The sequence below is a fragment of the Manacus candei genome, unplaced genomic scaffold (assembly GCF_025592945.1).
Source record: "Manacus candei isolate 608988 ecotype Guabito, Panama unplaced genomic scaffold, ASM2559294v1 h1tg000607l, whole genome shotgun sequence".
Taxonomy (NCBI): domain Eukaryota; kingdom Metazoa; phylum Chordata; class Aves; order Passeriformes; family Pipridae; genus Manacus; species Manacus candei.
In genome coordinates this window covers 2021-29356 of record NW_026138655.1, presented here as the reverse complement: position 1 = coordinate 29356, position 27336 = coordinate 2021, and the positions used below count along the sequence as shown (strand labels likewise).

General features: G+C 58.7%; 1 protein-coding gene and 2 long non-coding RNA genes across 6 annotated transcripts; 2 read left to right on the top strand and 1 right to left on the bottom strand.

The window, feature by feature from the left end:
* The first annotated feature begins 468 nt into the window (after positions 1-468).
* LOC127466113 (putative lipid scramblase CLPTM1) lies at positions 469-27336 on the top strand. The gene is made up of 14 exons (XM_051776724.1): positions 469-574; positions 2855-2961; positions 5748-5871; positions 9702-9860; positions 11196-11313; positions 13204-13289; positions 14498-14618; positions 16751-16995; positions 18258-18351; positions 18449-18639; positions 20888-20983; positions 22505-22640; positions 23632-23799; positions 26809-27336. Exons 1-14 carry the CDS (start codon positions 497-499, stop codon positions 27234-27236), a joined length of 2151 nt encoding a protein of 716 aa, XP_051632684.1. The 5' UTR covers positions 469-496; the 3' UTR covers positions 27237-27336.
* Positions 5889-9603, top strand: LOC127466115 (uncharacterized). Its single transcript, XR_007902602.1, has 3 exons — positions 5889-6359; positions 6890-7342; positions 9426-9603. It is a non-coding gene; the product is annotated as an uncharacterized LOC127466115 (long non-coding RNA).
* LOC127466114 (uncharacterized) lies at positions 10490-11239 on the bottom strand. 4 transcript variants are annotated; one of them, XR_007902601.1, is made up of 3 exons: positions 11094-11239; positions 10774-10893; positions 10490-10515 (listed from the first exon to the last, which is right to left on the bottom strand). It is a non-coding gene; the product is annotated as an uncharacterized LOC127466114 (long non-coding RNA). The 4 variants fall into 4 exon arrangements; XR_007902600.1 differs by having other exon boundaries at positions 10510-10535; XR_007902597.1 differs by lacking the exon at positions 10490-10515 and adding an exon at positions 10590-10615.

Here is a 27336-nt window from a genome sequence, read left to right as displayed (position 1 = left end):
CGTGCCGGGGCCGCGCTCACCGAGCGGCAGCGCCATGGCCGTGCCCGGCTGGGTGCCCGGGCCCCGCTCCCGCTGCCGGTGCCGGTGCCGCTGCCGGTGCCGCTGCCGGTGCCCCCCGAGGCCCCCCGAGGCCGCGCCGCCGCCGGACCTGGAAATCCCCGCGCGGGCCGCGCCGCCATTGGCTGAGCGGCCCCGTGACGTCACCGCCGCGGGGCGCACGGGGAAACCCCCCCCGGGCGGGGGGGACGGACCGCGCCGCCATTGGCCGAGCCCGCCGTGACGTCGCCGCGGCGGGGAATCCCCTCCTCTCCTGGGCGGACCGCGCCGCTATTGGGTGATCCGCGTGTGACGTCACGAATATGGGCGGTGCCGGGGTGGGGGGGCGTGGTCGTTTTCCCGCGCTCCGCCCCCCCCAATTCCCTCCCCGGGCGCGGGGGTCACGTGGCCGCGGTCGGCGCGGTCTCGCGAGAGCGGCGCGAGCGGCGGCGCAGCAAAGATGGCGGCGCCGGGGCCGGGGGAGGCGGCGGGGCCGGGAACGGGGCCGGGAACGGGGCCGGGAACGGGGCCCGGGCTGGTAACGGGGGACGGGGACCGGGAGCGGGGGGGACGGCGGGACACGGGGGGACGGCGGGACGGGGGCGGGGGACAGGGGAGAGGGATGGAGGGGAGAGGGACGGGGGACAGGGGAAAAGGGAAAGGGGAGAGGGACAGGGATGGGGGACAGGGAGAGGGACAGGGAGAGGGACAGGGACCGGGAATTAGGGACAGGGACCGGGATAAGGACCGGGAATTAGGGATAGGGGTGGGACAGGGACCGGGAATTAGGGATAAGGGTGGGACTGGGACCGGGATAAGGACCGGGAATCTGGGACCGGGATAAGGACCGGGAATTAGGGATAGGGGTGGGACTGGGACCGGGATAAGGACCGGGAATTAGGGATAAGGGTGGGACTGGGACCGGGATAAGGACCGGGAATTAGGGATAGGGGTGGGACAGGGACCGGGATAAGGACCGGGAATTAGGGACAGGGGTGGGACTGGGACCGGGATAAGGACCGGGAATTAGGGATAGGGAGAGGGACAGGGACCGGGATAAGGACCGGGAATTAGGGACAGGGGTGGGACTGGGACCGGGATAAGGACCGGGAATTAGGGATAAGGGTGGGACAGGGACCGGGATAAGGACCGGGAATTAGGGATAAGGGTGGGACAGGGACCGGGATAAGGACCGGGAATTAGGGATAGGGAGAGGGACAGGGACCGGGATAAGGACTGGGAATTAGGGATAGGGGTGGGACTGGGAATGGGTTCGGGCCAGGCCAGGGAGAAGAATGGGACAGGGGAGCAGGGATGGGACTGGGGCTTGGGACAGAGAATGGGAACGGGGACCTGGGGACAGGGACGGGGAGCAGGGACCAGGGATGGGGAGCAGGGACCAGGGGTGGGACTGGGATGGGGAGCAGGGCACAGGGATGCGAACCAGGGGACAGGGATGGGGACTGGGATGGGGAGCAGGGGATAGGGATGGGACAGGGATGGGGAGCAGGGATAGGAATCCGGGGACAGGGATGGGGAGCAGGGAACAGGGATGGGACAGGGATGGGGAGCAGGGAACAGGGATGGGGACTGGGATGGGGAGCAGGGAACAGGGATGGGGACTGGGATGGGGGACAGGGATGGGGATGGGGACTGGAATGGGGGACAGGGATGGGGATAGGGACTGGGATGGGGAGCAGGGGATAGGGATGGGACAGGGATGGGGAACACGGATGGGACAGGGATGGGACAGGGACCAGGAGACTGGGATGGGACAGGGATGGGGGACAGGGATGGGACAGGGACCAGGGGACTGGGATGAGGACTGGGATGGGACAGGGACCAGGGCACAGGGATGGGGACCAGGGGACTGCAATGGGGACTGGAATTGGAACCAAGGGACGGGGACCAGGGGACTGGGATGGGACAGGGACGGGGACCAGGGGACTGGGATGGGGGACAAGGATGGGCCAGGGATGGGGACCTGGGGACAGGGGACAGGGATGGGACAGGGATTGAGAGTAGGGGACAGGGATGGGGGACAGGGATGGGGACCAGGGGACAGGGATGGGGAGCAGGGAAAAGGGATGGGAATCAGGGAACAGGGATGGGGGACAGTGGACAGGAATATGGGACAGGGACAGAGGACCAGGGGACAGGGATGAGGCAGGGTTGGGGACTGGGATGGGAGAGGGATGGGGACAGGGATGGAGACTGGGATGGGACAGGAATCAGGGGACAGGGATGGGGGGCAGGGGACAGGGAGGGGGACGGGGATGGGAATCAGGGGACAGGGATGGGGACAGGAATACGGGACAGGGATGGGGACCAGGGGACAGGGATGGAGACGGGACAGGGATGAGGACAGGGATGGGGGAGAGGAGTCGGGATGGGGGACAGGGATGGGGACAGGGATGGGAACAAGGGGACAGGAATATGGGACAGGGATTGGGGACAGGGGACAGGGATGGGAATCAGGGGACAGGGATGGGGACAGAAATACGGGACAGGGATGAGACAGGGATGGGGAACAGGAATGGGAATCAGGGGACAGGGATGGGACAGGGATGGGGGACAGGGGACAGGGATGGGGACAGGAATACGGGACAGGGATGGGGACCTCGGGACAGGGGTGGGAGACAGGGATGGGACAGGGATGGGGAACAGGGATGAGAATCAGGGGACAGGGATGGGGGACAGGGGACAGGGATGGGGACCTCGGGACAGGGGTGGGGACAGGGGACAGGGATGGGACAGGGACGGGGCCCAAGGTCCTGGGGACAGTCCCAGCCCCCCCCCTGACCCTCCCCCCCCTCAGGTGACGAGCAACGGCAGCGCCGGGGGAGGGGACGGGGCCGAGACCCCGCGACAGCCCCAACAACCCGCCCCCAACGCCTGGCAGGTCATCAAGGGGGTCCTGTTCAGGTGAGCCCCCAAAACGGGGTCAGGGGCACCCCACGAACCACGGGGGGGGCACCGGGACCCCAAAAGGCCAGGGAGGGACCCCAAAACCCTCTGGGGTGACCCCAAAACCAGGGGGGTGACACCGGGACCCCAAAACCAGGGGGGGTGACATTGGGACCCCAAAAGGCCAGGGAGGGACCCCAAAACCAGGGGGGGTGACCTCAAAACCATGGAGGGTGACACCAGGACCCCAAAACCAGGGGGGGTGACATTGGGACCCCAAAAGGCCAGGGAGGGACCCCAAAACCATGGGGTGTGACATTGGGACCCCAAAAGGCCAAAGGGGACCCCAAAACCCTCTGGGGTGACCCCAAAACCAGGGGGGTGATATTGGGACCCTGAAAAGCCAGGGAGGGACCCCAAAACCCTCTGGGGTGACCCCAAAATCAGGGAGGGTGATATTGGGGCCCCAAAAGGCCAGAGGGTGACCCCAAAGCCAGGGGGGTGACATCAGGACCCCAAAAGGCCAGAGAGTGACCCCAAAACCAGGGGGGGTAACATTGGGATACCAAAAGGCCAGGGGGTGACCCCAAAACCATGGGGAGTGACATCAGGACCCCAAAAACCCTTTGGGGTCACATTTGGACCCCAAAAGTCCAGGGGGTGATCCCAAAACCATGGGGAGTGACACTGGGACCCCAAAACTCCAGGAGGTGACTCCAAAACTTCAGGGGATGATCCCAAAACTCCAGAGGGTGATCCCAAAACCCTGTGGGTCCCACCAGGACCCCAAAATTCCAGAGGGTGACCCCAAAACCCCAGGGGGTCACACCAGGACCCCAAAACCCCAGGGGGTCACACCAGGACCCCAAAACCCCAGGGGGTGATCCCAAAACTCAGGGGGTGATCCCAAAAACATGGGGGTCACCCCAGGACCCCAAAATTCCAGAGGGTGACCCCAAAATTCCAGAGGGTGACCCCAAAACCCCGAGGGTCACGCTGGGACCCCAAAATTCCAGAGGGTGACCCCAAAACTCCAGGGGGTCACCCCAGGACCCCAAAATTCCAGAGGGTGACCCCAAAACTCCAGGGGGTCACCCCAGGACCCCAAAATTCCAGGAGGTGACCCCACAATTCCAGGGGGTGACCCCTGAACCGGGTGGGGATCGTCCCAGGTTTTTTTCCGGAGCCGCTTCCCGGTTTTCCCCGGGGTCACGGGGTCGGGGTCAGGGGCCGGTCCCGGAGCTGCCGCTCCCGGGGATCCAAAGTCCGGGGGCGGAGCCGGGAGGGGACTCGGGGGGAAGGGATCCGTGGGAATGGGATCCACAGGGAAGGGATCCACAGGGAAGGGATTTGTGGGAATGGGATCCACAGGGAAGGGATCCACAGGGAAGGGATCCGTGGGAATGGGATCCATGGGAATGGGATCCACAGGGAAGGGATCCACAGGGAAGGGATTTGTGGGAATGGGATCCACAGGGGAGGGATTTGTGGGAATGGGATCCACAGGGAAGGGATCCGTGGGAATGGGATCCATGGGAATGGGATCCGTGGGAATGGGATCCAGAGGGAAGGGATCCGTGGGAATGGGATCCGTGGGAACGGGATCCATGGGAATGGGATTTATAGGAAAGGGATCCATGGAAATGGGATCCACAGGGAAGGGATTTGTGGGAATGGAATCCACAGGGAAGGGATCCACAGGGAAGGGATCCGTGGGAATGGGATCCATGGGAATGGGATCCGTAGGGAAGGGATCCATGGGAATGGGATCCGTAGGGAAGGGATCCATGGGAATGGGATCCAGGGAAATGGGATTTATAGGAAAGGGATCCATGGGAATGAGATCCATAGGGAAGGGATCCATGGAAATGGGATCCATAGGGAAGGGATCCATAGGGAAGGGATCCGTAGGGAAGGGATCCATGGAAATGGGATCCATGGGAATGGGATTTATAGGAAAGGGATCCATGGGAATGGGATCCAGGGAAATGGGATTTATAGGAAAGGGATCCATGGGAATGAGATCCATAGGGAAGGGATCCATAGGGAAGGGATCCGTAGGGAAGGGATCCATGGAAATGGGATCCATGGAAATGGGATTTATAGGAAAGGGATCCATGGGAATGGGATCCATGGAAATAGGATCTGTAGAGAAGGGATCCGTAGGAATGGGATCCATGGGATCTCATAGGAAATGGGATCCGTAGGGAAGGGATCCGTGGGAATGGGATCCACAGGGAAGAGATCCATAAGGAAGGGATCCATGGGAATGGGATCCACAGGGAAAGGATCCACAGAGAAGGAATCCACAGGGAAGGGATCCGTAGGGAAGGGATCCATCCATAGGAATGGGATCCATAGGAATGGAATCTGTAGGGAAGAGTTCCATAGGAATGGGATCCATAGGGATGGGATCCATGGAAATGGGATCTATAGGTAAAAGATCCATAGGAATGGGATCTATAGGGAAGGAATCCATAGGGAAGAGTTCCATAGGAATGGGATCCACAGGGAGGAGATTTACAGGGAAGGGATCCATGGAAATGGGATCCACAGGGAAAGGATCCATGGGGATTCCCGCCGGGAAAACCCCCCCCATCCCTCAGGAAAAACCCCCCTCATCCCTCAGGAAAACCCCCCAAAAGAAGAGGAAGAGAGGGGAGGGAGGAGGAGGAGAAATCCTCCATTCCCAATCCCGGAGCTCCGTTTTTTCCCCCCCGGAATTCCGGGGGGTGTTTTTTGTTTCCCGGGCTCTTCCCGAGCCCCTTTTCCCGGTTTTTTTTTTCCCCCCCTCCTTCCCTCAGGATTTTCATCATCTGGGCCATCAGCTCCTGGTTCCGGAGGGCGCCGGCGCCGCAGGAGCCCAACAGCTCCGGGGGGACCCCCCGGGCCCCCAGCAGGAACCTCTTCCCGAAGGACACCCTCATGGTAACGTCGGGAAGCAATTCCGGCAGGGAATTCCGGGAATTCCGGGCACGGCTTCTTGGGGTTTCCGTCGTTCCCGGGGCTGCTTGCTTTGGTTTTCCCGGTTTTTGGGGCTGTTTCCTTTGATTTTCCTGGTTTTTGGGGCTGTTTCCTTTGATTTTCCTGGTTTTTGGGGCTGTTTCCTTTGATTTTCCTGGTTTTTGGGGCTGTTTCCTTTGATTTTCCTGGTTTTTGGGGCTGTTTCCTTTGATTTTCCTGGTTTTTGGGGCTGTTTCCTTTGATTTCCCTGGTTTCTGGGGCTGTTTGCTCCGGTTTTCCCGGTTTTTGGGGCTGTTTCCTTTGATTTCCCTGGTTTCTGGGACTGATTTCCTGGATTTCTGGGCTGATTTTCCTGATTTCTGTATTTGATTTCCCTGATTTCTGGGGTTGTTTCCTCTGGTTTCCCTAATTTCTGGGGCTGATTTCCCTGGTTCCTGGTGCTGATTTCCCTGGTTCCTGGCACTGATTTCCCAGATTTCTGTGCTGATTTCCCTGATTTCTGTGCTGATTTCCCTGATTTTTGGGCTGATTTCCCTGATTTTTGGGCTGATTTCCCAGATTTCTGGGCTGATTTCCCTGATTTCTGGGACTGATTTCCCAGATTTCTGGCACTGATTTCCCAGATTTCTGTGCTGATTTCCCAGATTTCTGGGACTGATTTCCCTGATTTCTGGGACTGATTTCCCTGATTTTTGGGCTGATTTCCCTGATTTCTGGTACTGATTTCCGTGATTTTTGGGCTGATTTCTGTGATTTCTGGGGCTGTTTGCTCTGGTTTTCCCAGTTTTTGGGGCTGTTTCATCTGATTTCCCTGATTTCTGGTGTTGTTTCCTCTGATTTCCTTGATTTCTAAGGCTGATTTCCCTGATTTCCCTGATTTCTGGGACTGTTTCCTCTGATTTCCCTGATTTTTGGGGCTGATTTCCCTGCTTTTCCTGGTTCCTGGTGCTGATTTCCCAGATTTCTGGCACTGATTTCCCAGATTTCTGGCACTGATTTCCCTGATTTCTGGCACTGATTTCCCTGATTTTTGGGCTGATTTCTCTGATTTCTGGGGCTGTTTGCTCCATTTTTCCCGGTTTCTGGGGCTGTTTCCTCTGGTTTCCCTGATTTCTAAGGCTGATTTCCGTGATTTCCCTGATTCCTGGGACTGATTTCCCTGATTCCTGGGACTGATTTCCCTGATTCCTGGGCTGTTTCCTCTGATTTCCCAGATTTCTGGGGCTGATTTCCCTGATTTCCAGAGCTGATTTCCTCTGTTTTCCCTGATTTCTGTGGCTGTTTCCTCTGATTTCCCTCATTCCTGGAGCTGTTTCCTCTGGTTTCCCTGGTTTCTGGGACTGATTTCCCTGATTTCTGGGGCTGATTTCCCTGATTTTTGGGCTGATTTCCCTGATTTCTGGGGCTGTTTCCCCTCATTTTCCTGGTTTCTGGGGTCAATTTCCTTGATTTTCCTGATTTCTGGGGCTGATTTCCCTGATTTCTGGGACTGATTTCCCTGATTTCTGGGGCTGGTTTCCCTGGTTCCCCTGATTTCCAGGGCTGATTTCCCAAATTTCTGTGGTCCAGCTCAGATCTCAAACCTGGGAGTGATTCCCAGGGCTCTCCTTCCCCAGGATTTGCTCCAAGGAGTCTCCTGATATTCCCAGGGCTCTCCTTCTCTGGAATTTGCTCTGAAGGTTCCCAGTATTCCCAGGAATTTCCTCCTCCAGGATGAGCTGGGTTGGGACCCATTTGCTCCAAGGAGTCTCCTGGGATTCCCAGGAGATTTGGGTTTGCTCCGAGGGTTCTCCCGGTATTCCCAGGGCTCTCCTTCCCCAGGATTTGCTCCAGGGGGTCTCCCTGTATTCCCAGGGCTCTCCCATTCCCATATTCCCCCAGGATCTGTCCATGTCCATCTCGGAGCACGAGAGCTGTTTGCTCTGGGGGGTCTCCTGGTATTCCCAGGGCTCTCCTCCTCTGGGATTTGCTCCAAGGGGTCTCCTAATATTCCCAGGAATCTCCTTCTCCAGGATGAGCTTGCTTGGGACCCATTTGCTCCAAGGGTTCCCCTGATATTCCCAGGAATCTCCTCCTCCAGGATGAGCTGGGTTGGGACCCATTTGCTCCAAGGAGTCTCCTGGTATTCCCAGGAGATTTGGGTTTGCTCCGAGGGGTCTCCCTGTATTCCCAGGGCTCTCCCATTCCCATATTCCCATAGGATCTGTCCGTGTCCATCCTGGAGCACAAGAGCTGTTTGCTCCAAGCATTCCCTTGATATTCCCAGGGCTCTCCTCCTCTAGAATTTGCTCTGAAGGTTCCCAGTATTCCCAGGAATTTCCTCCTCCAGGATGAGCTGGGTTGGGACCCATTTGCTCCAAGGAGTCTCCTGGTATTCCCAGGAGATTTGGGTTTGCTCCGAGGGTTCTCCCGGTATTCCCAGGACTCTCCTTCTCCGGGATTTGCTCTGGGGGGTTCTCGCTGTATTCCCAGGGCTCTCCCATTCCCAAATTCCCCCAGGATCTGTCCGTGTCCATCTCGGAGCATGAGAGCTGTTTGCTCCGAGCATTCCCTTGATATTCCCAGGGCTCTTCTCCTCCAAGATTTGCTCCAAGGGTTCCCCTGATATTCCCAGGAATCTCTTTCTCCAGGCTGAGCTGGGTTGGGACCCATTTGCTCCCAGAGGTCTCCCAGTATTCCCAGGAATCTCCTTCTCCAGGATGAGCTGGGTTGGGACCCATTTGCTCCAAGGAGTCTCCTGGGATTCCCAGGAATCTCCTCTGGGATTTGCTCCAAGGGTTCTCCTGGTATTCCCAGGAGATTTGGGTTTGCTCCGAGGGTTCCCCTGACATTCCCAGCCCCTGTTATTCCCAAATTCCCCCAGGATCTCTACGTGTACATCTCGGAGCACGAGAGCTGTTTGCTCCAGGGGTTCCCCTGACATTCCCAGCCCCTGTTATTCCCGAATTCCCCCAGGATCTGTCCGTGGGGAGCACGAGAGCTGTTTGTTCTGAGGGTTCCCCTGCTATTCCCAGCTCCTGTTATTCCCGAATTCCCCCAGGATCTGTCCGTGTCCATCCCGGAGCACGAGAGCTGTTTGTTCTGAGGGTTCCCCTGACATTCCCAGCCCCTGTTATTCCCAAATTCCCATAGGATCTGTCCGTGTCCATCCCGGAGCACGAGAGCTGTTTGCTCCGAGCATTCCCTTGATATTCCCAGGGCTCTCCTCCTCTGGAATTTGCTCTGAAGGTTCCCAGTATTCCCAGGAATCTCCTGCTCCAGGATGAGCTGGGTTGGGACCCATTTGCTCCAAGGAGTCTCCTGGGATTCCCAGGAATCTCCTCTGGGATTTGCTCCAAGGGTTCTCCTGGTATTCCCAGGAGATTTGGGTTTGCTCCGAGGGTTCTCCTGCTATTCCCAGCCCCTGTTATTCCCGAATTCCCCCAGGATCTGTCTGTGTCCATCCCGGAGCACGAGAGCTGTTTGCTCCAGGGGTTCCCCTGCTATTCCCAGCCCCTCCCATTCCCGAATTCCCCCAGGATCTGTCCGTGTCCATCCCGGAGCACGAGAGCTGTTTGTTCTGAGGGTTCCCCTGACATTCCCAGCCCCTGTTATTCCCAAATTCCCCCAGGATCTGTCCCTGTCCATCTCGGAGCACCAGAGCTGTTTGCTCCAGGGGTTCCCCTGACATTCCCAGCCCCTGTTATTCCCGAATTCCCCCAGGATCTCTACGTGTACATCTCGGAGCACGAGAGCTGTTTGCTCCAGGGGTTCCCCTGACATTCCCAGCCCCTCCCATTCCCGAATTCCCCCAGGATCTGTACGTGTACATCTCGGAGCACGAGCACTTCACGGATTTCAACGCCAGCTCCGCCCTGTTCTGGCAGAAGCGCGACCTCGTCTACGGCGACTGGACCAGCGGCGACAACGCCGACGGCTGCTACGAGCACTACGGCGAGCTCGACATCTCACAGGTGCCTTCCTGGACCTTCCAGGACCTTCCAGAGGCTTCCTGGAGCTTCCAGGACCTTTCAGAGGCTTCCAGGACCTTCCAGAGGCTTCCTGGAGCTGCCAGGGGCTTCCTGGAGATTCTAGGAGCTTCTTGGGGCGTTTTGGGGCTTCCAGGACCTTTCAGAGGCTTCCTGGAGCTTCTTGGGGCGTTTTGGGGCTTCCAGGACCTTTCAGAGGCTTCCTGGAGCTTCTTGGGGCGTTTTGGGGCTTCCTGGACCTTTCAGAGGCTTCCTGGAGCTTCTTGGGGTGTTTTGGGGCTTCCTGGACCTTTCAGAGGCTTCCTGGAGCTTCCAGGAGCTTCCAGGACCTTTCAGAGGCTTCCTGGAGCTTTCAAGGGCTTCCAGGGGCTTCCTGGAACTTCCAGGACCTTTCAGAGGCTTCCAGGGCCTTTCAGAGGCTTCCTGAAGCTTCCAAGGGGCTTCCAGGACCTTTCAGAGGCTTCCTGGGGCTTCCAGGACCTTCAAGGGGCTTCCTGGAGATTTCTGGAAGGTCCTGGGGTGTTTTGGGACTTCCAGGACCTTTCAGAGGCTTCCTGGAGCTTCCTGGAGCTTCCAGGGGCTTCCTGGAGCTTCCAGGACCTTTCAGAGGCTTCCTGGACCTTCCAGAGGCTCCCTGGACCTTCCAGAGGCTCCCTGGACCTTCCAGAGGCTCCTTGGGGCTTCCAGAGGCTCCCTGGGCCTTCCAGAGGCTTCCTGGACCTTCCAGAGGCTCCCTGGACCTTCCAGAGGCTCCCTGGGGCCAGGAGCAGGCGGTGGTTCCCTGTGGGATTTTGGGAGGGGGTGGATCCCGGTTGTTCCTGATCCCTGGGATGTGATTCCAGAGTGTCCAACAGAACGGCTCCATCTACATCCTGGAGCTTCCAGAGGCTTCCTGGACCTTCCAGAGGCTCCCTGGGGCTTCCAGAGGCTCCCTGGGCCTTCCAGAGGCTTCCTGGAGCTTCCAGAGGCTCCCTGGGGCTTCCAGAGGCTCCCTGGACCTTCCAGAGGCTCCCTGGGGCTTCCAGAGGCTCCCTGGACCTTCCAGAGGCTCCCTGGGCCTTCCAGAGGCTTCCTGGACCTTCCAGAGGCTCCCTGGACCTTCCAGAGGCTCCCTGGACCTTCCAGAGGCTCCCTGGGGCTTCCAGAGGCTCCCTGGGGCTTCCAGAGGCTCCCTGGACCTTCCAGAGGCTTCCTGGAGCTTCCAGAGGCTTCCTGGACCTTCCAGAGGCTCCCTGGGGCCGGGAGCAGGCGGTGGCTCCGTGTGGGATTTTGGGAGGGGGTGGATCCCGGCGGTTCCTGATCCCTGGGATGCGATTCCAGAGTGTCCAACAGAACGGCTCCATCTACGTCCACGTTTACTTCACCAAGAGCGGGTTCCACCCCGACCCCCGGCACAAGAACCTCTACAGGCGCCTCGCCACCGTCCACACCTCCCGCAGTACGGGGGGACAGGGGGGAATGGGGGGGAAAGGGTGGGGAAGGGAGTGGGGAAGGGAAAGGGAAAGGGCTGGGAAAGGGAAAGGGAAAGGGAAAGGGAAAGGGAAAGGGAAAGGGAAAGGGAAAGGGAAAGGGAAAGGGAAAGGGAAAGGGAAAGGAGTTGGGAAAGGGGGAAAGGGGAAGGGGAAGGGGCTTGGGAAAGGGAAAGGGTTGGGAAAGGAGCTGGGAAGGGTCCAGGAAAGGGCTGGGAAAGGGAAAGGGAAAGAGAAAGGAGTTGGGAAAGGGGGAAAGGGGAAGGGAAAGGGAAGAGGAAGGAGTTGGGAAAGGGGGGAAGAGGAAGGGGAAAGAGAAAGGAGTTGGGAAAGGGGGGAAGGGAAAGGGAAAGGGAAAGGGTTGGGAAAGGGCTGGGAAAGGGAAAGAGAAAGGAGTTGGGAAAGGGGAAGGGGAAGGGGCTTGGAAAAGGGTCCAGGGAAGGGCTGGGAAAGGGAAAGGGGAAAGAGAAAGGAGTTGGGAAAGGGAGAAAGGGGAAGGGGAAGGGAAAGGGAAAGGGTTGGGAAAGGAGCTGGGAAGGGTCCAGGAAAGGGCTGGGAAAGGGAAAGAGAAAGGAGTTGGGAAAGGGGAAGGGAAAGGGAAGGGAAAGGGAAGGGAAAGGGAAGAGGAAGGAGTTGGGAAAGGGGGAAAGGGGAAGGGAAAGGAAAGGGAAGGGAAAGGGAAAGGAGTTGGGAAAGGGGGAAAGGGGAAGGGGAAGGGGCTTGGGAAAGGGTTGGGAAGGGGCTTGGGAAAGGGTCCAGGAAAGGGCTGGGAAAGGGAAAGGGATTGAGAAAGGAGTTGGGAAAGGGGAAGGGAAAGGGAAAGGGTTGGGAAAGGGAAAGGGAAAGGGAAAGGGAAAGGGAAGGGAAAGGGGAGGGAAGGGAAAGGGGAGGGAAGGGAAAGGGGGAAAGAGAAAGGGGAAGGGAAGGGAAAGGGAAGGGGAAAGGAGCTGGGAAAGGGGGAAAGGGGAAGGGAAAGGGAAAGGGAAAGGGAAGGGAAAGGGGTTGGGAAGGGGAAAGGGAAAGGGAGAGGAAGAGGGAAAGAGAAAGGAGTTGGGAAAGGGGGAAAGGGGAAGGGGAAGGGATGGGAAAGGGAAGGGGATGGGATTGAGAAAGGAGTTGGGGAAGGGAAAAGGGAAGGGAAGGGGAAAGGGAAAGGGGCTGAGAAAGGGTCCAGGAAAGAGCTGGGAAAGGGAAAGGGATTGAGAAAGGAGTTGGGAAAGGGGGAAAGGGGAAGGGGCTTGGGAAAGGGTTGGGAAAGTGGTTGGGAAAAGGTCCAGGGAAGGGCTGGGAAAGGGAAAGGGAAAGAGGAAGGAGTTGGGGAAGAGAAAGGGAAAGGGAAGGGAAGGGAAAAGGGAAGGGGAAAGGGGAAGGGAAAGGGGAAGGGGAAAGGGGAAGGGAAAGAGAAAGGAGAGAGGAAAGGAAAGGAAGGGAAGGGGAGGGGAGGGGAGGGGAGGGGAGGGAAGGGAAAAGGGAAAGGGAAAGAGAGAGGGAAAGGGGAAGGGATGGGAAAGGGAAGGGGATGGGATTGAGAAAGGAGTTGGGGAAGGGAAAAGGGAAGGGAAGGAAAGGGAAGGAAAAAGGGAAAGGGGAAGGGGCTTGGGAAAGGGTTGGGAAAGGGGCTGGGAAAGTGAAAGGAGTTGGGAAAGGGGGAAAGGAAAGGGAAGAGAAAGGGAAAGGGAAAGGGGCTGGGAAAGGGTCCAGAAAAGGGCAGGGAAAGGGAAAGGGAGAAGGAAAGGGGAAGGGAAAGGGGCTGGGAAAGGGTTTGGGAAAGGGCAAGGGCTTGGGAGGTTCCTGGGGGGGATGAAAGGAGGGAAAAGGGCCCCGGGAACACGGGAAAGCTCCTCCTGTTCCCTCCCCAGTGATCAACAAGTACAAGCGCCGGCGCTTCCAGAAAACCAAGAACCTCCTGACGGGGGAGACGGAGGCGGATCCCGAGATGATCAAGGTCCAGGGAGCTCCTTTTCGGGGGGATTTGGGGAAGTTTGGGGAGGGTTTGGGGGGGTTTTCCCACCCCTCGACGTCCAGGGCCCTCGGTGGGCTCCTTGGAGGATTTTTGGGACGGAGGGAATAGTCTACTGGGAGGATTTTTGGGATGGAGGGGATGGTGTCCAGGATCTCCTTGGAGTGTTTTTGGGATGGAGGGGATGGTGTCCATGGTCTCCTTGGAGTATTTTTGGGATGGAGGGAATAGTCTACTGGGAGGGTTTTTGGGATGGAGGGGATGGTGTCCAGGATCTCCTTGGAGGGTTTTTGGGATGGAGGGAATAATCTACTGGGAGGGTTTTTGGGATGGAGGGGATGGTGTCCAGGATCTCCTTGGAGGGTTTTTGGGATGGAGGGGATGGTCTCCATGATCTTGGAGTCTTTGAGAAGGAGGGGATGGACTCCATGATCTCCTTGGAGGGTGTTTGGGATGGAGGGGATGGTGTCCATGATCTCCTTGGAGGGTGTTTGGGATGGAGGGGATGGTGTCCATGGTCTCCTTGGAGGGTTTTTGGGATGGAGGGGGTGGTGTCCATGGTCTCCTTGGAGGGTTTTTGGGATGGAGGGGATGGTGTCCATGGTCTTGGAGTCTTTGGGCAGGAGGGGATGATCTCCTTGGAATAATTGGAAGGAGGGGATGGTGTCCATGATCTCCTTGGAGGATTTTTGGGATGAAGGAAATAATCTACTGGGAGTATTTTTGGGATGGAGGGGATGCTCTCCACGATCTCCCTGGAGTCTTTGGGATGGAGCTGATGATCTCTCTAAGTATTTTTGGGATGGAGGAAATGATCTCCGTGATCTCCTTGGAGGATTTTTGGGATGGAGAGCATGATCTCCTTGGAGGGTTTTTGGGAAGGAGGGGATGATCTCCATGGAATATTTGGGAAGGAGAAGATGCTCTCTGTGATCTCCTTGGGCTTTTTGGGAAGGAGGGGATGATCTCCATGATCCTGGAGTCTTTGGGAAGGAGCTGATGATCTCCTTGAAGTATTTTTGGGAAGGAGCTGATGATCTCCTTGGAATAATTGGGAGGGAGGGGATGCTCTCCACAACCTCCTTGGAGCTTCCCTGGCCTGGGGGGTGGGTTGTCCCTTCCCCTTCCCCTCTCCCCGTTGGGGTTTGATGGATCCGGCGCCGTTCCCGGATCCGGCGCCGTTCCCGTTGCAGAGGGCGGAGGATTTCGGCCCCGTGGAGGTGATTTCCCACTGGCACCCCAACCTGACCATCAACATGGTGGATGACCACACGCCCTGGGTGAAGGGCAGCGTCCCCCCGCCCCTGGACCAGTGTGAGCACCGGGAATGCCGGGAGCATCCCGAAATTCCTTGGCCTGGGAGGGTCCCCGGGAGCTGGGAGGGTCCCCCAGGGGGATTTTGGGGTCACAACTGGGGGGGAGACACCCAAAACTGGGGCAGGGGGGTCAGAACTGGGAGGGGGAGGACCCCTGGAGCAGTGGGAGCACCGGGAATGCCGGGAGCATCCCGAAATTCCTTGTCCCATGGGGATCAGGAGGGTCCCCGGGAGCTGGGAGGGTCTCCCAGGAGGATTTTGGGGTCACAGCTTGGAGGGGGACAATCAAAATTGGGGCAGGGGGGTCAGAACTGGGAGGGGGAGCACCCCTGGAGCAGTGGGAGCACCAGGAATTCCAGGAGCATCCCGACATTTCTTGTCCTGGGAGGGTCCTGCAGGGAACAGGGGGAGGGTCCCCGGGAGCTGGGAGGGTCTCCCAGGAGGATTTTGGGGTCACAGCTTGGAGGGGGACACCCAAAACTGGGGCAGGGGGGTCAGAACTGGGAGGGGGAGCACCCCTGGAGCAGTGGGAACACTGGGAATTCCGGGAGCATCCCAAAACTTCCTGTCCTGGGAGGGTCCTGCAGGGAACAGGGGGAGGGTCCCCGGGAGCTGGGAGGGTCTCCCAGGGGGATTTTGGGGTCACAGCTTGGAGGGGGACACCCAAAACTGGGGCAGGGGGGTCAGAACTGGGAGGGGGAGGACCCCTGGAGCAGTGGGAACACCGGGAATTCCGGGAACTCAGAGCTGGGGGTGGGAGGGACACAATGGAGAGAGAGACCCCAAAACTGGGGATGGAGGGGACACAGTGGAGAGAGAGACCCCAAAACTGGGGTGGGAGGGACACAGTGGAGAGAGAGACCCCAAAACTGGGGTGGGAGGGACACAGTGGAGAGAGAGACCCCAAAACTGGGGGGGGGGGGGGTCCCGGTGCTGGGAGAGGGTTTGGGGGCCAATAAGGGGGGAACCCAAAACTGGAAGGTCCCAGAACTTGGAGGTCCCTCAAAACTGGGGCAGGGGGGACACAATGGAGAGAGAGAGACCCCAAAATTAAGGATTGAGGAGACACAATGGAGAGAGAAACCCCAAAACTGGGGATGGAGGAGACACAATGGAGAGAGAAACCCCAAAACTGGAAGGTCCCAGAACCTGGAGGTCCCTCAAAACTGGGGTGGGAAGGGGCACAATGGAGAGAGAGAGAGACCCCAAAATTAAGGATGGAGGAGACACAGTGGAGAGAGAGAGAGACCCCAAAATTAAGGATGGAGGAGACACAGTGGAGAGAGAGACCCCAAAATTAAGGATGGAGGAGACACAATGGAGAGAGACCCCAAAATTAAGGATGGAGACACAATGGAGAGAGACCCCAAAATTAAGGATGGAGACACAATGGAGAGAGAGAGAGACCCCAAAACTGGGGATGGAGGAGACAGAATGGAGAGAGAGACCCCAAAATTAAGGATGGAGGAGACACAATGGAGAGAGAGACCCCAAAACTGGGGTAGGAAGGGACACAATGGAGAGAGAGACCCCAAAACTGGAAGGTCCCAGAACCTGGAGGTCTCTCAAAACTGGGGTGGGAAAGGACACAATGGAGAGAGAGAGAGACCCCAAAACTGGGGATGGAGGAGACACAATGGAGAGAGAGACCCCAAAACTGGAGTGGGAAGGGGCACAATGGAGAAAGAGACCCCAAAACTGGGGATGGAGGAGACACAGTGGAGAGAGAGACCCCAAAATTAAGGATGGAGGAGACACAATGGAGAGAGAGAGAGACCCCAAAACTGGGTCGAGGGAGACACAATGGAGAGAGAGACCCCAGAATTAAGGATGGAGACACAGTGGAGAGAGAGACCCCAAAATTAAGGATGGAGGAGACACAATGGAGAGAGAGACCCCAAAATTAAGGATGGAGGAGACACAATGGAGAGAGAGACCCCAAAACTGGAGTGGGAAGGGACACAATGGAGAGAGAGAGAGACCCCAAAATTAGGATGGAGAAGACACAATGGAGAGAGAGACCCCAAAATTAAGGATGGAGACACAATGGAGAGAGAGAGACCCCAAAACTGAGGATGGAGGAGCCCCCCCGACCCCGGGGGTCCCTCTCACCCCCCGTTCCCCCCCCAGACGTGAAGTTCGACGCGCTGAGCGGGGACTATTTCCCCATCCTGTACTTCAACGACTACTGGAACCTGCAGAAGGACTATTTCCCCATCAACGAGAGCCTGCAGCGCCTGCCCTTCCGCCTGTCCTTCTGCCCCCTGTCCCTGTGGCGCTGGCAGCTCTACGCCGCCCAGAGCTCCAAGTCCCCCTGGAACTTCCTGGGGGAGGACCTGTACGAGCAGTCGGACGAGGAGCAGGACTCGGTCAAGGTCGGGGAGAGGGGAGGGGGCTCCTCTGGGGGGGTTTGGGGGGGGGTGGAGGGGGTGGTGTCCTTTGGAGTGGTTTTGGGATGGAGGGGATGGTCTCCAGGATGTCCTTGGAGGATTTGGGATGGAGGGGATGGTCTCCAAGATCTCCTTTGGGGTGTTTTTGGGATGGAGGGGATGGTCTCCAAGATCTCCTTTGGGGTGTGTTTGGGATGGAGGGGATGGGATCTGGGATCTCCTTTGGGGTGTTTGGGATGGAGGGGATGGGATCTGGGATCTCCTTTGGGGTGTTTGGGATGGACTCTAGGATCTCCTTTGAGGTGAAGGGGGTGAGCTCTGGGATCTCCTTTGGGGTGTTTTTGGGATGGAGGGGATGATCTCCTTTGGGATGTTTGGGATGGAGGGGATGAGCTCTGGGATCTCCTTTGGGGTGTTTGGGATGGAGTGAGCTCTGGGATCTCCTTTGGGGTGTTTTTGGGATGGAGGGGATGATCTCCTTTGGGGTGTTTGGGATGGAGGGGGTGAGCTCTGGGATCTCCTTTGGGGTGTTTGGGGTGGAGCTGATGATGTCCATGGAGTATTTTTGGGATAAAGGGGATGGTCTGCTTTGGGGTGTTTGGGATGGAGGGGGTGAGCTCTGGGGTCTGCTTTGGGGTGTTTGGGATGGAGGGGATGAGCTCTGGGATCTCCTTTGGGGTGGAGGGGGTGAGCTCTGGGATCTCCTTTGGGGTGGAGGGGGTGAGCTCTGGGGTCTGCTTTGGGGTGTTTGGGATGGAGGGGATGAGCTCTGGGATCTCCTTGAAGTATTTTTGGGGTGGAGGGGATGGTCTCCAGGATCTCCTTGGAGTATTTTTGGGATGGAGGGGATGGACTCCAGGATCTCCTTGGAAGATTTGGGATGGAGGGGATGATCTCCATGATCTCCTTGGAAGATTTGGGAAGGGGATGATCTCCATGGTCTCCTTTGGGGCGTTTGGGATGGAGGGGATGATCTCCCTGGAGTCTTTGGGATGGAGCTGATGATTTCCTTGAAGTATTTTTGGGATGAAGATGATGATCTCCACGATCTCCTTGGAGTCTTTGGGATGGAGGGGATGATCTCCATGGTCTCCTTGGGGTATTTTTGGGATGGAGGGGACGATCTCCCTGGAGTATTTTTGGGATGGAGCTGATGATCTCCCTGGAGTATTTTTGGGATGGAGCTGATGATCCCCTTGGAATATTCGGGAAGGAGACGGGATGGAGCCTTTTGGTGCCCGTTCCAGGTGGCCCTGCTGGAGACCAACCCCTACCTGCTGGCGCTGACCATCGTCGTCTCCATCGTCCACAGCGTCTTCGAGTTCCTGGCCTTCAAGAACGGTGGGATTTGGGAATTCACGGGGATCCAGGGCCGGGAAAACCCCTCCCTGGAGGTGGGAGTTGATGGTTTGGAGCCCTTTTTGTGTGTCCTCCCCAGACATCCAGTTCTGGAACAGCCGGCAGTCCCTGGAGGGGCTCTCGGTGCGCTCCGTCTTCTTCGGGGTCTTCCAGTCCTTGGTGGTCCTTCTGTACATCCTGGACAACGAGACCAACTTCGTGGTGCAGGTCAGCGTCTTCATCGGGCTCCTCATCGACCTCTGGAAGATCACAAAGGTCATGGACGTCCGGGTGAGTCACCCGGGGGGTAGAGGGGGCGGGCTCCGTGGTCTGGGAGGGTTTGGGATGGAGGGGGTGGTGTCCATGGTCTCCTTGGAGGGTTTGGGATGGAGGGGATGGTGTCCATGGTCTCCTTGGAGGGTTTGGGATGGAGGGGATGGTGTCCATGGTCTCCTTGGAGGGTTTGGGATGGAGGGGATGGTGTCCATGGTCTCCTTGGAGGGTTTTTGGGATGGAGGGGATGGTGTCCATGGTCTCCTTGGAGGGTTTGGGATGGAGGGGATGGTGTCCATGGTCTGCTTGGAGGGTTTTTGGGATGGTGTCCATGGTCTCCTTGGAGGATTTGGGATGGAGGGGGTGGTGTCCATGGTCTGCTTGGAGGGTTTTTGGGATGGTGTCCATGGTCTCCTTGGAGGGTTTTTGGGATGGTGTCCATGGTCTCCTTGGAGGGTTTTTGGGATGGAGGGGATGGTGTCCATGGTCTCCTTGGAGGGTTTTTGGGATGGAGGGGATGGTGTCCATGGTCTCCTTGGAGGGTTTTTAGGATGGTGTCCATGATCTCCTTGGAGGGTTTTTGGGATGGAGGGGATGGTGTCCATGGTCTCCTTGGAGGGTTTTTGGGATGGTGTCCATGGTCTCCTTGGAGGGTTTTTAGGATGGTGTCCATGGTCTCCTTGGAGGGTTTTTGGGATGGTCTCCATGATCTCCTTGGAGAGTTTTTGGGATGGTCTCTATGATCTCCTTGGAGGGTTTTTGGGATGGTGTCCATGGTCTCCTTGGAGGATTTGGGATGGAGGGGATGGTGTCCATGATCTCCTTGGAGGGTTTTTGGGATGGAGGGGATGATCTCCTTGGAGGATTTGGGATGGAGGGGATGGTGTCCATGGTCTCCTTGGAGGGTTTTTGGGATGGTGTCCATGATCTCCTTGGAGTGTTTTTGGGATGGAGGAGATGATCTCCATGATCTCCTTGGAGGGTTTTTGGGATGGTCTCTATGATCTCCTTGGAGGGTTTTTAGAATGGTGTCCATGATCTCCTTGGAGGGTTTTTGGGATGGTGTCCATGATCTCCTTGGAGGGTTTTTGGGATGGTGTCCATGATCTCCTTGGAGGGTTTGGGATGGAGGGGATGGTGTCCATGATCTCCTTGGAGTGTTTTTGGGATGGAGGGGATGGTGTCCATGATCTCCTTGGAGGGTTTTTGGGATGGTCTCTATGATCTCCTTGGAGGGTTTTTAGGATGGTGTCCATGGTCTCCTTAGAGGATTTGGGATGGAGGGGATGGTGTCCATGATCTTGGAGGATTTGGGATGGAGGGGATGGTCTCCATGATCTCCTTGGAGTATTTGGGATGATCTCCATGGTCTCCTTGGAGGGTTTTTAGGATGGTGTCCATGATCTCCTTGGAGGGTTTTTGGGATGGTCTCCATGATCTCCTTGGAGGGTTTTTGGGATGGTCTTTATGATCTCCTTGGAGGGTTTTTGGGATGGAGGGGATGATCTCCTTGGAGGATTTGGGATGGAGGGGATGGTGTCCATGGTCTGCTTGGAGGGTTTTTGGGATGGTGTCCATGGTCTCCTTGGAGTGTTTTTGGGATGGAGGGGATGGTGTCCATGATCCCCTTGGAGGGTTTGGGATGGAGGGGATGGTCTCCATGATCTCCTTGGAGGGTTTTTGGGATGGTGTCCATGATCCCCTTGGAGGGTTTGGGATGGAGGAGATGGTCTCCATGATCTCCTTGGAGGGTTTTTGGGATGGTGTCCATGATCTCCTTGGAGGGTTTGGGAAGGAAGGGATGATCTCCTTGGAGTGTTTTTGGGATGGTCTTCATGATCTCCTTGGAGTATTTTTGGGAAGGAAGGAATGAATGATCTCCTTGGAGGATTTTTGGGATGGAGGGGATGGTCTCCATGATCTCCTTGGAGGATTTTTGGGAAGGAGGGGATGATCTCCGTGGTCTCCTTGGGGCATTTTTGGGATGGAGCCAACGATCTCCCTGGAATATTTGGGAAGGAGGGGGTGCTCTCCATGATCTCCCTGGAATAATTGGGAAGGAGGGGCTGCTCTCCACGACCTCCTCGGAGCATCCCTGGGCTGGGGGTGGAGGGTTTGTCTCTTCCCTTTCCATCTCCCCATCGGGGTGGGATTTGGAAAGAGGGGGGGGGATCCGGTGCCCCCAGACCCTCCTGGTGCCACCATGTCCCTCCCTGACCCCCCCTGTCCCCCCCTGTCCCCTCCTGTCCCCTCCTGTCCCCCCCAGCTGGACCGGGAGCACAAGGTGGCCGGAGTGTTGCCCCGGGTGACCTTCAAGGACAAGTCCACCTACATCGAGTCCTCCACCAAGGTCTACGATGATGTGAGTGCTGGGGGGGGGGTCTGTGATGGTGGGGGGGTCGTTTGGGGGCCTTTCCCACCCGGGGATGGGTCTCCTTGGCTCGCTGGGCCCCCATTTCCCAGCCCTGGCCCCTCCCTCTCCTGGTCCTTCTGTCCCCCCCCATCCCTGTCCCCTCCCTCTCCTGGTCCTTCTGTCCCCCCCCATCCCTGTCCCCCCTTTCCTGGTCCTTCTGTCCCCCCCCATCCCTGGCCCCTCCCTCTCCTGGTCCTTCTGTCCCCCCCCCATCCCTGTCCCCCCTTTCCTGGTCCTTCTGTCCCCCCCCCAGCCCTGTCCCCTCCCTCTCCTGGTCCTTCTGTCCCCTCCCACCCCATCCCCTTCCTCCTGTCCCCTCTGTCCCCTCTGCTCCCTTTTCCCTCTCCCTCCTGCTCCCTTTGCCCCCTCCCACCCCATCCCCTCCCTCTCCTGCTCCCTCTGTCCCCTCCACTCCCTTTTCCCTCTCCCCCCTGTCCCCTCCACTCCCTTTCCCCCTCCCTCCTGCTCCCTCTCTCCCCTCCCACCCCATCCCCTCCATCCTGTCCCCTCTGCTCCCTTCTCCCTCTCCCTCTGTCCCCTCTATCCACTCTCCCTCCTGCTCCCTCTGTCCCCTCCCACCCCATCCCTCCCTCCTGCCCCTCTGTCCCCTCTGCTCCCTTTCCCTCTCCCTCCTGCTCCCTCTATCCCCTCCCACTCCATCCCTTCTCTCCTGTCCCCTCTGCTCCCTTTTCCCTGTCCCTCCTCTCACCTCTATCCCCTCTGCTCCCTTTTCCCTCTCCCTCCTGTCCCTTCTGCTCCCTTTTCCCTCTCCCTCCTGCTCCCTCTCCCCCCTCCCACCCCATCCCCTCCATCCTGTGCCCTCTGCTCCCTTTTCCCTCTCCCTCTGTCCCCTCTGTCCCCTCTCCCTCCCTCTCCCTGTATCCCCTCCCACCCCATCCCCTCCATCCCGTCCTCTCTGCTCCCTTTTCCCTCTCCCTCTGTCCCCTCTGTCCCCTCTGTCCCCTCTGTCCCCTCTGTCCCCTCTCCCTCCCACTCCCTCTGTCCCCTCTGTCCCCTCTCCCTCCCACTCCCTCTGTCCCCTCTGCTCCCTTTCCCTCTCCCTCTGCTCCCTCTCCCTCCCTCCCACCCCCTCTGTCCCCCCCAAACCCACCTGGCCCCCCCCAGACCGACCCTCCTCTACCTCCCCCTCTTCCCCCCCAACATCCCCCCTTCCCTCTGCCCTTGAGGGGGGTCCAGAATTCCAGGAATGCCTTTTCCCAGATGACATTGGGAATGCCTTTTCCCAGATGGCATTCCAGTACCATCCCCCATTCCCTCTGCCCTTGGGAGGCTGGAATTCTGGGAATGCCTTTTCCCAGATGGCATTCCGGTACCATTCCCCATTCCCTCTGCCCTTGGGGGGGGCTGGAATTCTGGGAATGCCTTTTCCCAGATGGCATTCCAGTACCATTCCCCATTCCCTCTGCCCTTGGGGGGGGAGGCTGGAATTCTGGGAATGCCTTTTCCCAGATGGCATTCCGGTACCTCTCGTGGATCCTGTTCCCTCTGCTGGGCTGCTACGCCGTGTACAGCCTCCTGTACCTGGAGCACAAGGGCTGGTACTCGTGGGTGCTCAGCATGCTCTACGGGTTCCTCCTCACCTTCGGTGAGTGCTGGAGTTCCCATGGAATTCCCATGGAATGGGATCGAGGGGATCTCCTTTGGGGTGTTTGGGATGGAGGGGATGGGATCTGGGCTCTCCTTTGGGGTGTTTGGGATGGAGGGGATGGTGTCCTTTGGGGTGTTTGGGATGGAGGGGATGAGCTTTGGGGTGTTTGGGATGGAGGGGATGGTCTCCATGATCTCCTTTGGGGTGTTTGGGATGGAGGGGATGGACTCTAGGATCTCCTTTGGGGTGTTTGGGGTGAAGGGGATGGTCTCCTTTGGGGTGTTTGGGATGGAGGGGATGGTCTCCATGATCTCCTTTGGGGTGTTTGGGATGGAGGGGATGGGATCTGGGATCTCCTCTGGGGTGTTTGGGATGGAGGGGATGGGATCTGGGATCTCCTTTGGGGTGTTTGGGATGGAGGGGATGGTCTCCATGATGTGGGTGCTCAGCATGCTCTACGGGTTCCTCCTCACCTTCGGTGAGTGCTGGAATTCCCATGGAATTCCCATGGAATGGGATCGAGGGGATCTCCTTTGGGGTGTTTGGGATGGAGGGGATGAGCTTTGGGATGTTTGGGATGGAGGGGATGATCTCCATGATCTCCTTTGGGGTGTTTGGGATGGAGGGGATGGACTCTAGGATCTCCTTTGGGGTGTTTGGGGTGAAGGGGATGGTCTCCTTTGGGGTGTTTGGGATGGAGGGGATGATCTCCATGGCGTCCTTTGGGGTGTTTGGGATGGAGGGGATGAGCTCTGGGGTCTCCTTTGGGGTGTTTGGGATGGAGGGGATGGTCTCCATGGTCTCCTTTGGGGTGTTTGGGATGGAGGGGATGATCTCCATGGTCTCCTTGGAGTATTTTTGGGATGGAGGGGATGATCTCCAGGCCCTCCTTGGAGTATTTTCGGGACGGAGAGGACGATCTCCTTTGGGGTATCCCCGGGCTCCCCCAGCTCCTCAGGGGTGGTTTCTCTCTCTCTCCCCCCCCCAGGCTTCATCACCATGACCCCCCAGCTGTTCATCAACTACAAGCTGAAGTCGGTGGCCCACCTGCCCTGGCGCATGTTGACCTACAAGGCCCTCAACACCTTCATCGACGACCTGTTCGCCTTCGTCATCAAGATGCCCATGATGTACAGGATAGGCTGCCTGCGGGACGGTACGGGGGGCTCGGGGGGCTGGGGGGGCACCAGGGCACCTTGGATCCGTGGGGTGTCCCAGGACAGCCCAGGGGTGTCCCCAGGGATCAGGGGTGGGGATGGAGCTGGATCCAGCTGGGATCCATCCCCAGGGATCAGGGGTGGGGATGGAGCTGCATCCAGCTGGGATCCATCCCCAGGGGTGTCCCCAGGGATCAGGGGTGGGGATGGAGCTGGATCCAGGTGGGATCCATCCCCAGGGGTGTCCTTATGGATCAGGGGTGGGGATGGAGCTGGATCCAGGTGGGATCCATCCCCAGGGGTGTCCTTATGGATCAGGGGTGGGGATGGAGCTGGATCCAGGTGGGATCCATCCCCAGGGGTGTCCTTATGGATCAGGGGTGAGGATGGAGCTGCATCCAGCTGGGATCCATCCCCAGGGGTGTCCCCAGGGATCAGGGGTGGGGATGGAGCTGGATCCAAGTGGGATCCATCCCCAGGGATCAGGGGTGAGGATGGAGCTGGATCCAGCTGGGATCCATCCCCAGGGGTGTCCTTATGGATCAGGGGTGGGGATGGAGCTGGATCCAGGTGGGATCCATCCCCAGGGGTGTCCTTATGGATCAGGGGTGGGGATGGAGCTGGATCCAGGTGGGATCCATCCCCAGGGGTGTCCTTATGGATCAGGGGTGAGGATGGAGCTGCATCCAGCTGGGATCCATCCCCAGGGGTGTCCCCAGGGATCAGGGGTGGGGATGGAGCTGGATCCAAGTGGGATCCATCCCCAGGGATCAGGGGTGAGGATGGAGCTGGATCCAGCTGGGATCCATCCCCAGGGGTGTCCTTATGGATCAGGGGTGGGGATGGAGCTGGATCCAGGTGGGATCCATCCCCAGGGATCAGGGGTGGGGATGGAGCTGCATCCAGCTGGGATCCATCCCCAGGGGTGTCCTTATGGATCAGGGGTGAGGATGGAGCTGGATCCAGCTGGGATCCATCCCCAGGGGTGTCCTTATGGATCAGGGGTGGGGATGGAGCTGGATCCAGGTGGGATCCATCCCCAGGGGTGTCCCCAGGGATCAGGGGTGGGGATGGAGCTGCATCCAGCTGGGATCCATCCCCAGGGGTGTCCTTATGGATCAGGGGTGGGGATGGAGCTGGATCCAGGTGGGATCCATCCCCAGGGGTGTCCTTATGGATCAGGGGTGGGGATGGAGCTGGATCCAGGTGGGATCCATCCCCAGGGGTGTCCTTATGGATCAGGGGTGGGGATGGAGCTGGATCCAGGTGGGATCCATCCCCAGGGGTGTCCCCAGGGATCAGAGCTGGGCCCAGTCCTGTTTAATGTCTTTATTGATGATTTGGATGAGGGGATCGAGTCCATCATCAGCAAATTTGCAGATGACCCCAAGCTGGAAGCAGGAGGGCTCTGCAGAGGGACCTGGATGGGCTGGATCCATGGGCTGATCCCAAGGGGATGAGGGTCAACCAGGCCAAGGGCTGGGTCCTGACCTTTGGCCACAACAACCCCCTGGGGACAGAGGGGCTGGAGAGCAGCCAGGCAGGAGGGGAGCTGGGATTTGGGATGGACAGAGGGGCTGGAGAGCAGCCAGGCAGGAAGGGAGCTGGGATTTGGGATGGACAGAGGGGCTGGAGAGCAGCCAGGCAGGAGGGGAGCTGGGATTTGGGATGGACAGAGGCAGGAGGGGAGCTGGGATTTGGGATGGACAGAGGGGGTGGAGAGCAGCCAGGCAGGAAGGGAGCTGGGATTTGGGATGGACAGAGGCAGGAAGGGAGCTGGGATTTGGGATGGACAGAGGGGCTGGACAGGAGCCAGGCAGGAGGGGAGCTGGGATTTGGATGGACAGAGGGGCTGGAGAGCAGCCAGGCAGGAAGGGAGCTGGGATTTGGGATGGACAGAGGCAGGAGGGGAGCTGGGATTTGGGATGGACAGAGGCAGGAGGGGAGCTGGGATTTGGGATGGACAGGAGGCTGGACAGGAGCCAGAGGGTGCCCAGGGGGACAAGAGGGCCGATGGATCGTGGCCTGGAGCAGGAGCAGGGTGGCCAACAGGTCCAGGGAAGTGATTTTTTCCTGGTGAGGCCACCCCTGGAGTGCTGTGTCCAGTTCTGGGCCCTCAGCTCAGGAAGGACATGGAGGGGCTGGAGCAGGGCCAGAGGAGAGCAACAAGGCTGGGGAAGGGACTGGAGCACAATTCCCATGAGGAGAGGCTGAGGGAGCTGGGGGGGCTCAGCCTGGACAGGAGGGGGCTCAGGGGGGATCTCATCCCTCTGCACAACTCCCTGCCAGGAGGGGGGAGCCCGGGTGGGATCGGGCTCTTCTCCCAGGACAAGAGGGGTCTCCAGCTGTGCCAGGGCAGGGTTAGGTTGGATATTGGGAAGAATTCCTTTCCAGAGAGGGTGCTCAGCCCTTGGGATGGGCTGCCCAGGGAGGGGTGGATTCCATCCCTGGATGTGGCCTCAGTGCCAGGGGCTGGGAACCACGGGGGGGTTGGATCCAGGGTTGGATGGATGATCCCAGAGGGCTTTTCCAACTGATCCCAGGATTCCAGGATTCCAGGAGAGGCTGAGGGAGCTGGGGGGGCTCAGCCTGGACAGGAGGGGGCTCAGGGGGGATCTCATCCCTCTGCACAACTCCCTGCCAGGAGGGGGGAGCTGGGTGGGATCGGGCTCTTCTCCCAGGACAAGAGGGGTCTCCAGCTGTGCCAGGGCAGGGTTAGGTTGGACATTGGGATGGAATTCTTTGCAGAGAGGGAATGCTCAGCCCTTGGGATGGGCTGCCCAGGGAGGGGGTGGGTTCTCCATCCCTGGATGTGGCCTCAGTGCCAGGGGCTGGGAACCACGGCGGGGTTGGATCCGGGGTTGGACGGACGATCCCGCAGGTCCCTCCCAACCCGGCTGAGTTTGGGATTCTCCGATTCCACGAGGGGTTGGGGGTCCTGCTCCTCTTTTTTCCAGCCTCTCACCCCCCCCCCCCCCCTTTCTGCCCCCTCCCCACCTCCCCCCCAGACGTGGTGTTCTTCATTTACCTCTACCAGCGCTGGATCTACCGCGTCGACCTCACGCGCGTCAACGAGTTCGGGGTCAGCGGGGAGGCCCAGGCCACCCCCCCGCCCCCCTCCCGGCCCCCCACGGGCCCCCTGAGCCCCCCCCCCGGGCGAGGAGAAGCCGCCAGAGGACAAGAAGAAGGATTAACCCCCCCTTTTCCTCCTCCTCTCTCCGCGGGGAGCGGCCGGGACCGGGCGGGTTTGGGTTTGGGGGGTTTTTTTTTTGGTTTCTCCTCCCCCCCCTCCCCTCGGGGACCCTCCCCCGCCCCCCCGCGGGTTTGGGGGGAGGGAGGGGGGTCTGGGGGGGCCCCCCCATGGCTGTGTTTCACATTTTCCCCCCCCCCCCCGTTGTGGCTCCATCCCATTCCCATCGTGCCGGGTGTGTTTTAGGGCAGCGTCTCCCTCTCGGAGTTCTCGCGGCAGCGTCGCCTCTTCCATAAAAAGAGCTGATTTAACCCCGAAAAAAACACCGAAAAAAAAGACCCTCCTG

Bases quoted from the DNA above. Each gene is read 5' to 3' on its own strand.
- LOC127466113 (XM_051776724.1), top strand. From the start codon at position 497: ATGGCGGCGCCGGGGCCGGGGGAGGCGGCGGGGCCGGGAACGGGGCCG. The intron at 13,290-14,497 runs GTCCAGGGAGCT...TTCCCGTTGCAG, and splicing joins CGGATCCCGAGATGATCAAG to AGGGCGGAGGATTTCGGCCC. The intron at 14,619-16,750 runs GTGAGCACCGGG...TTCCCCCCCCAG, and splicing joins CCCCCCGCCCCTGGACCAGT to ACGTGAAGTTCGACGCGCTG.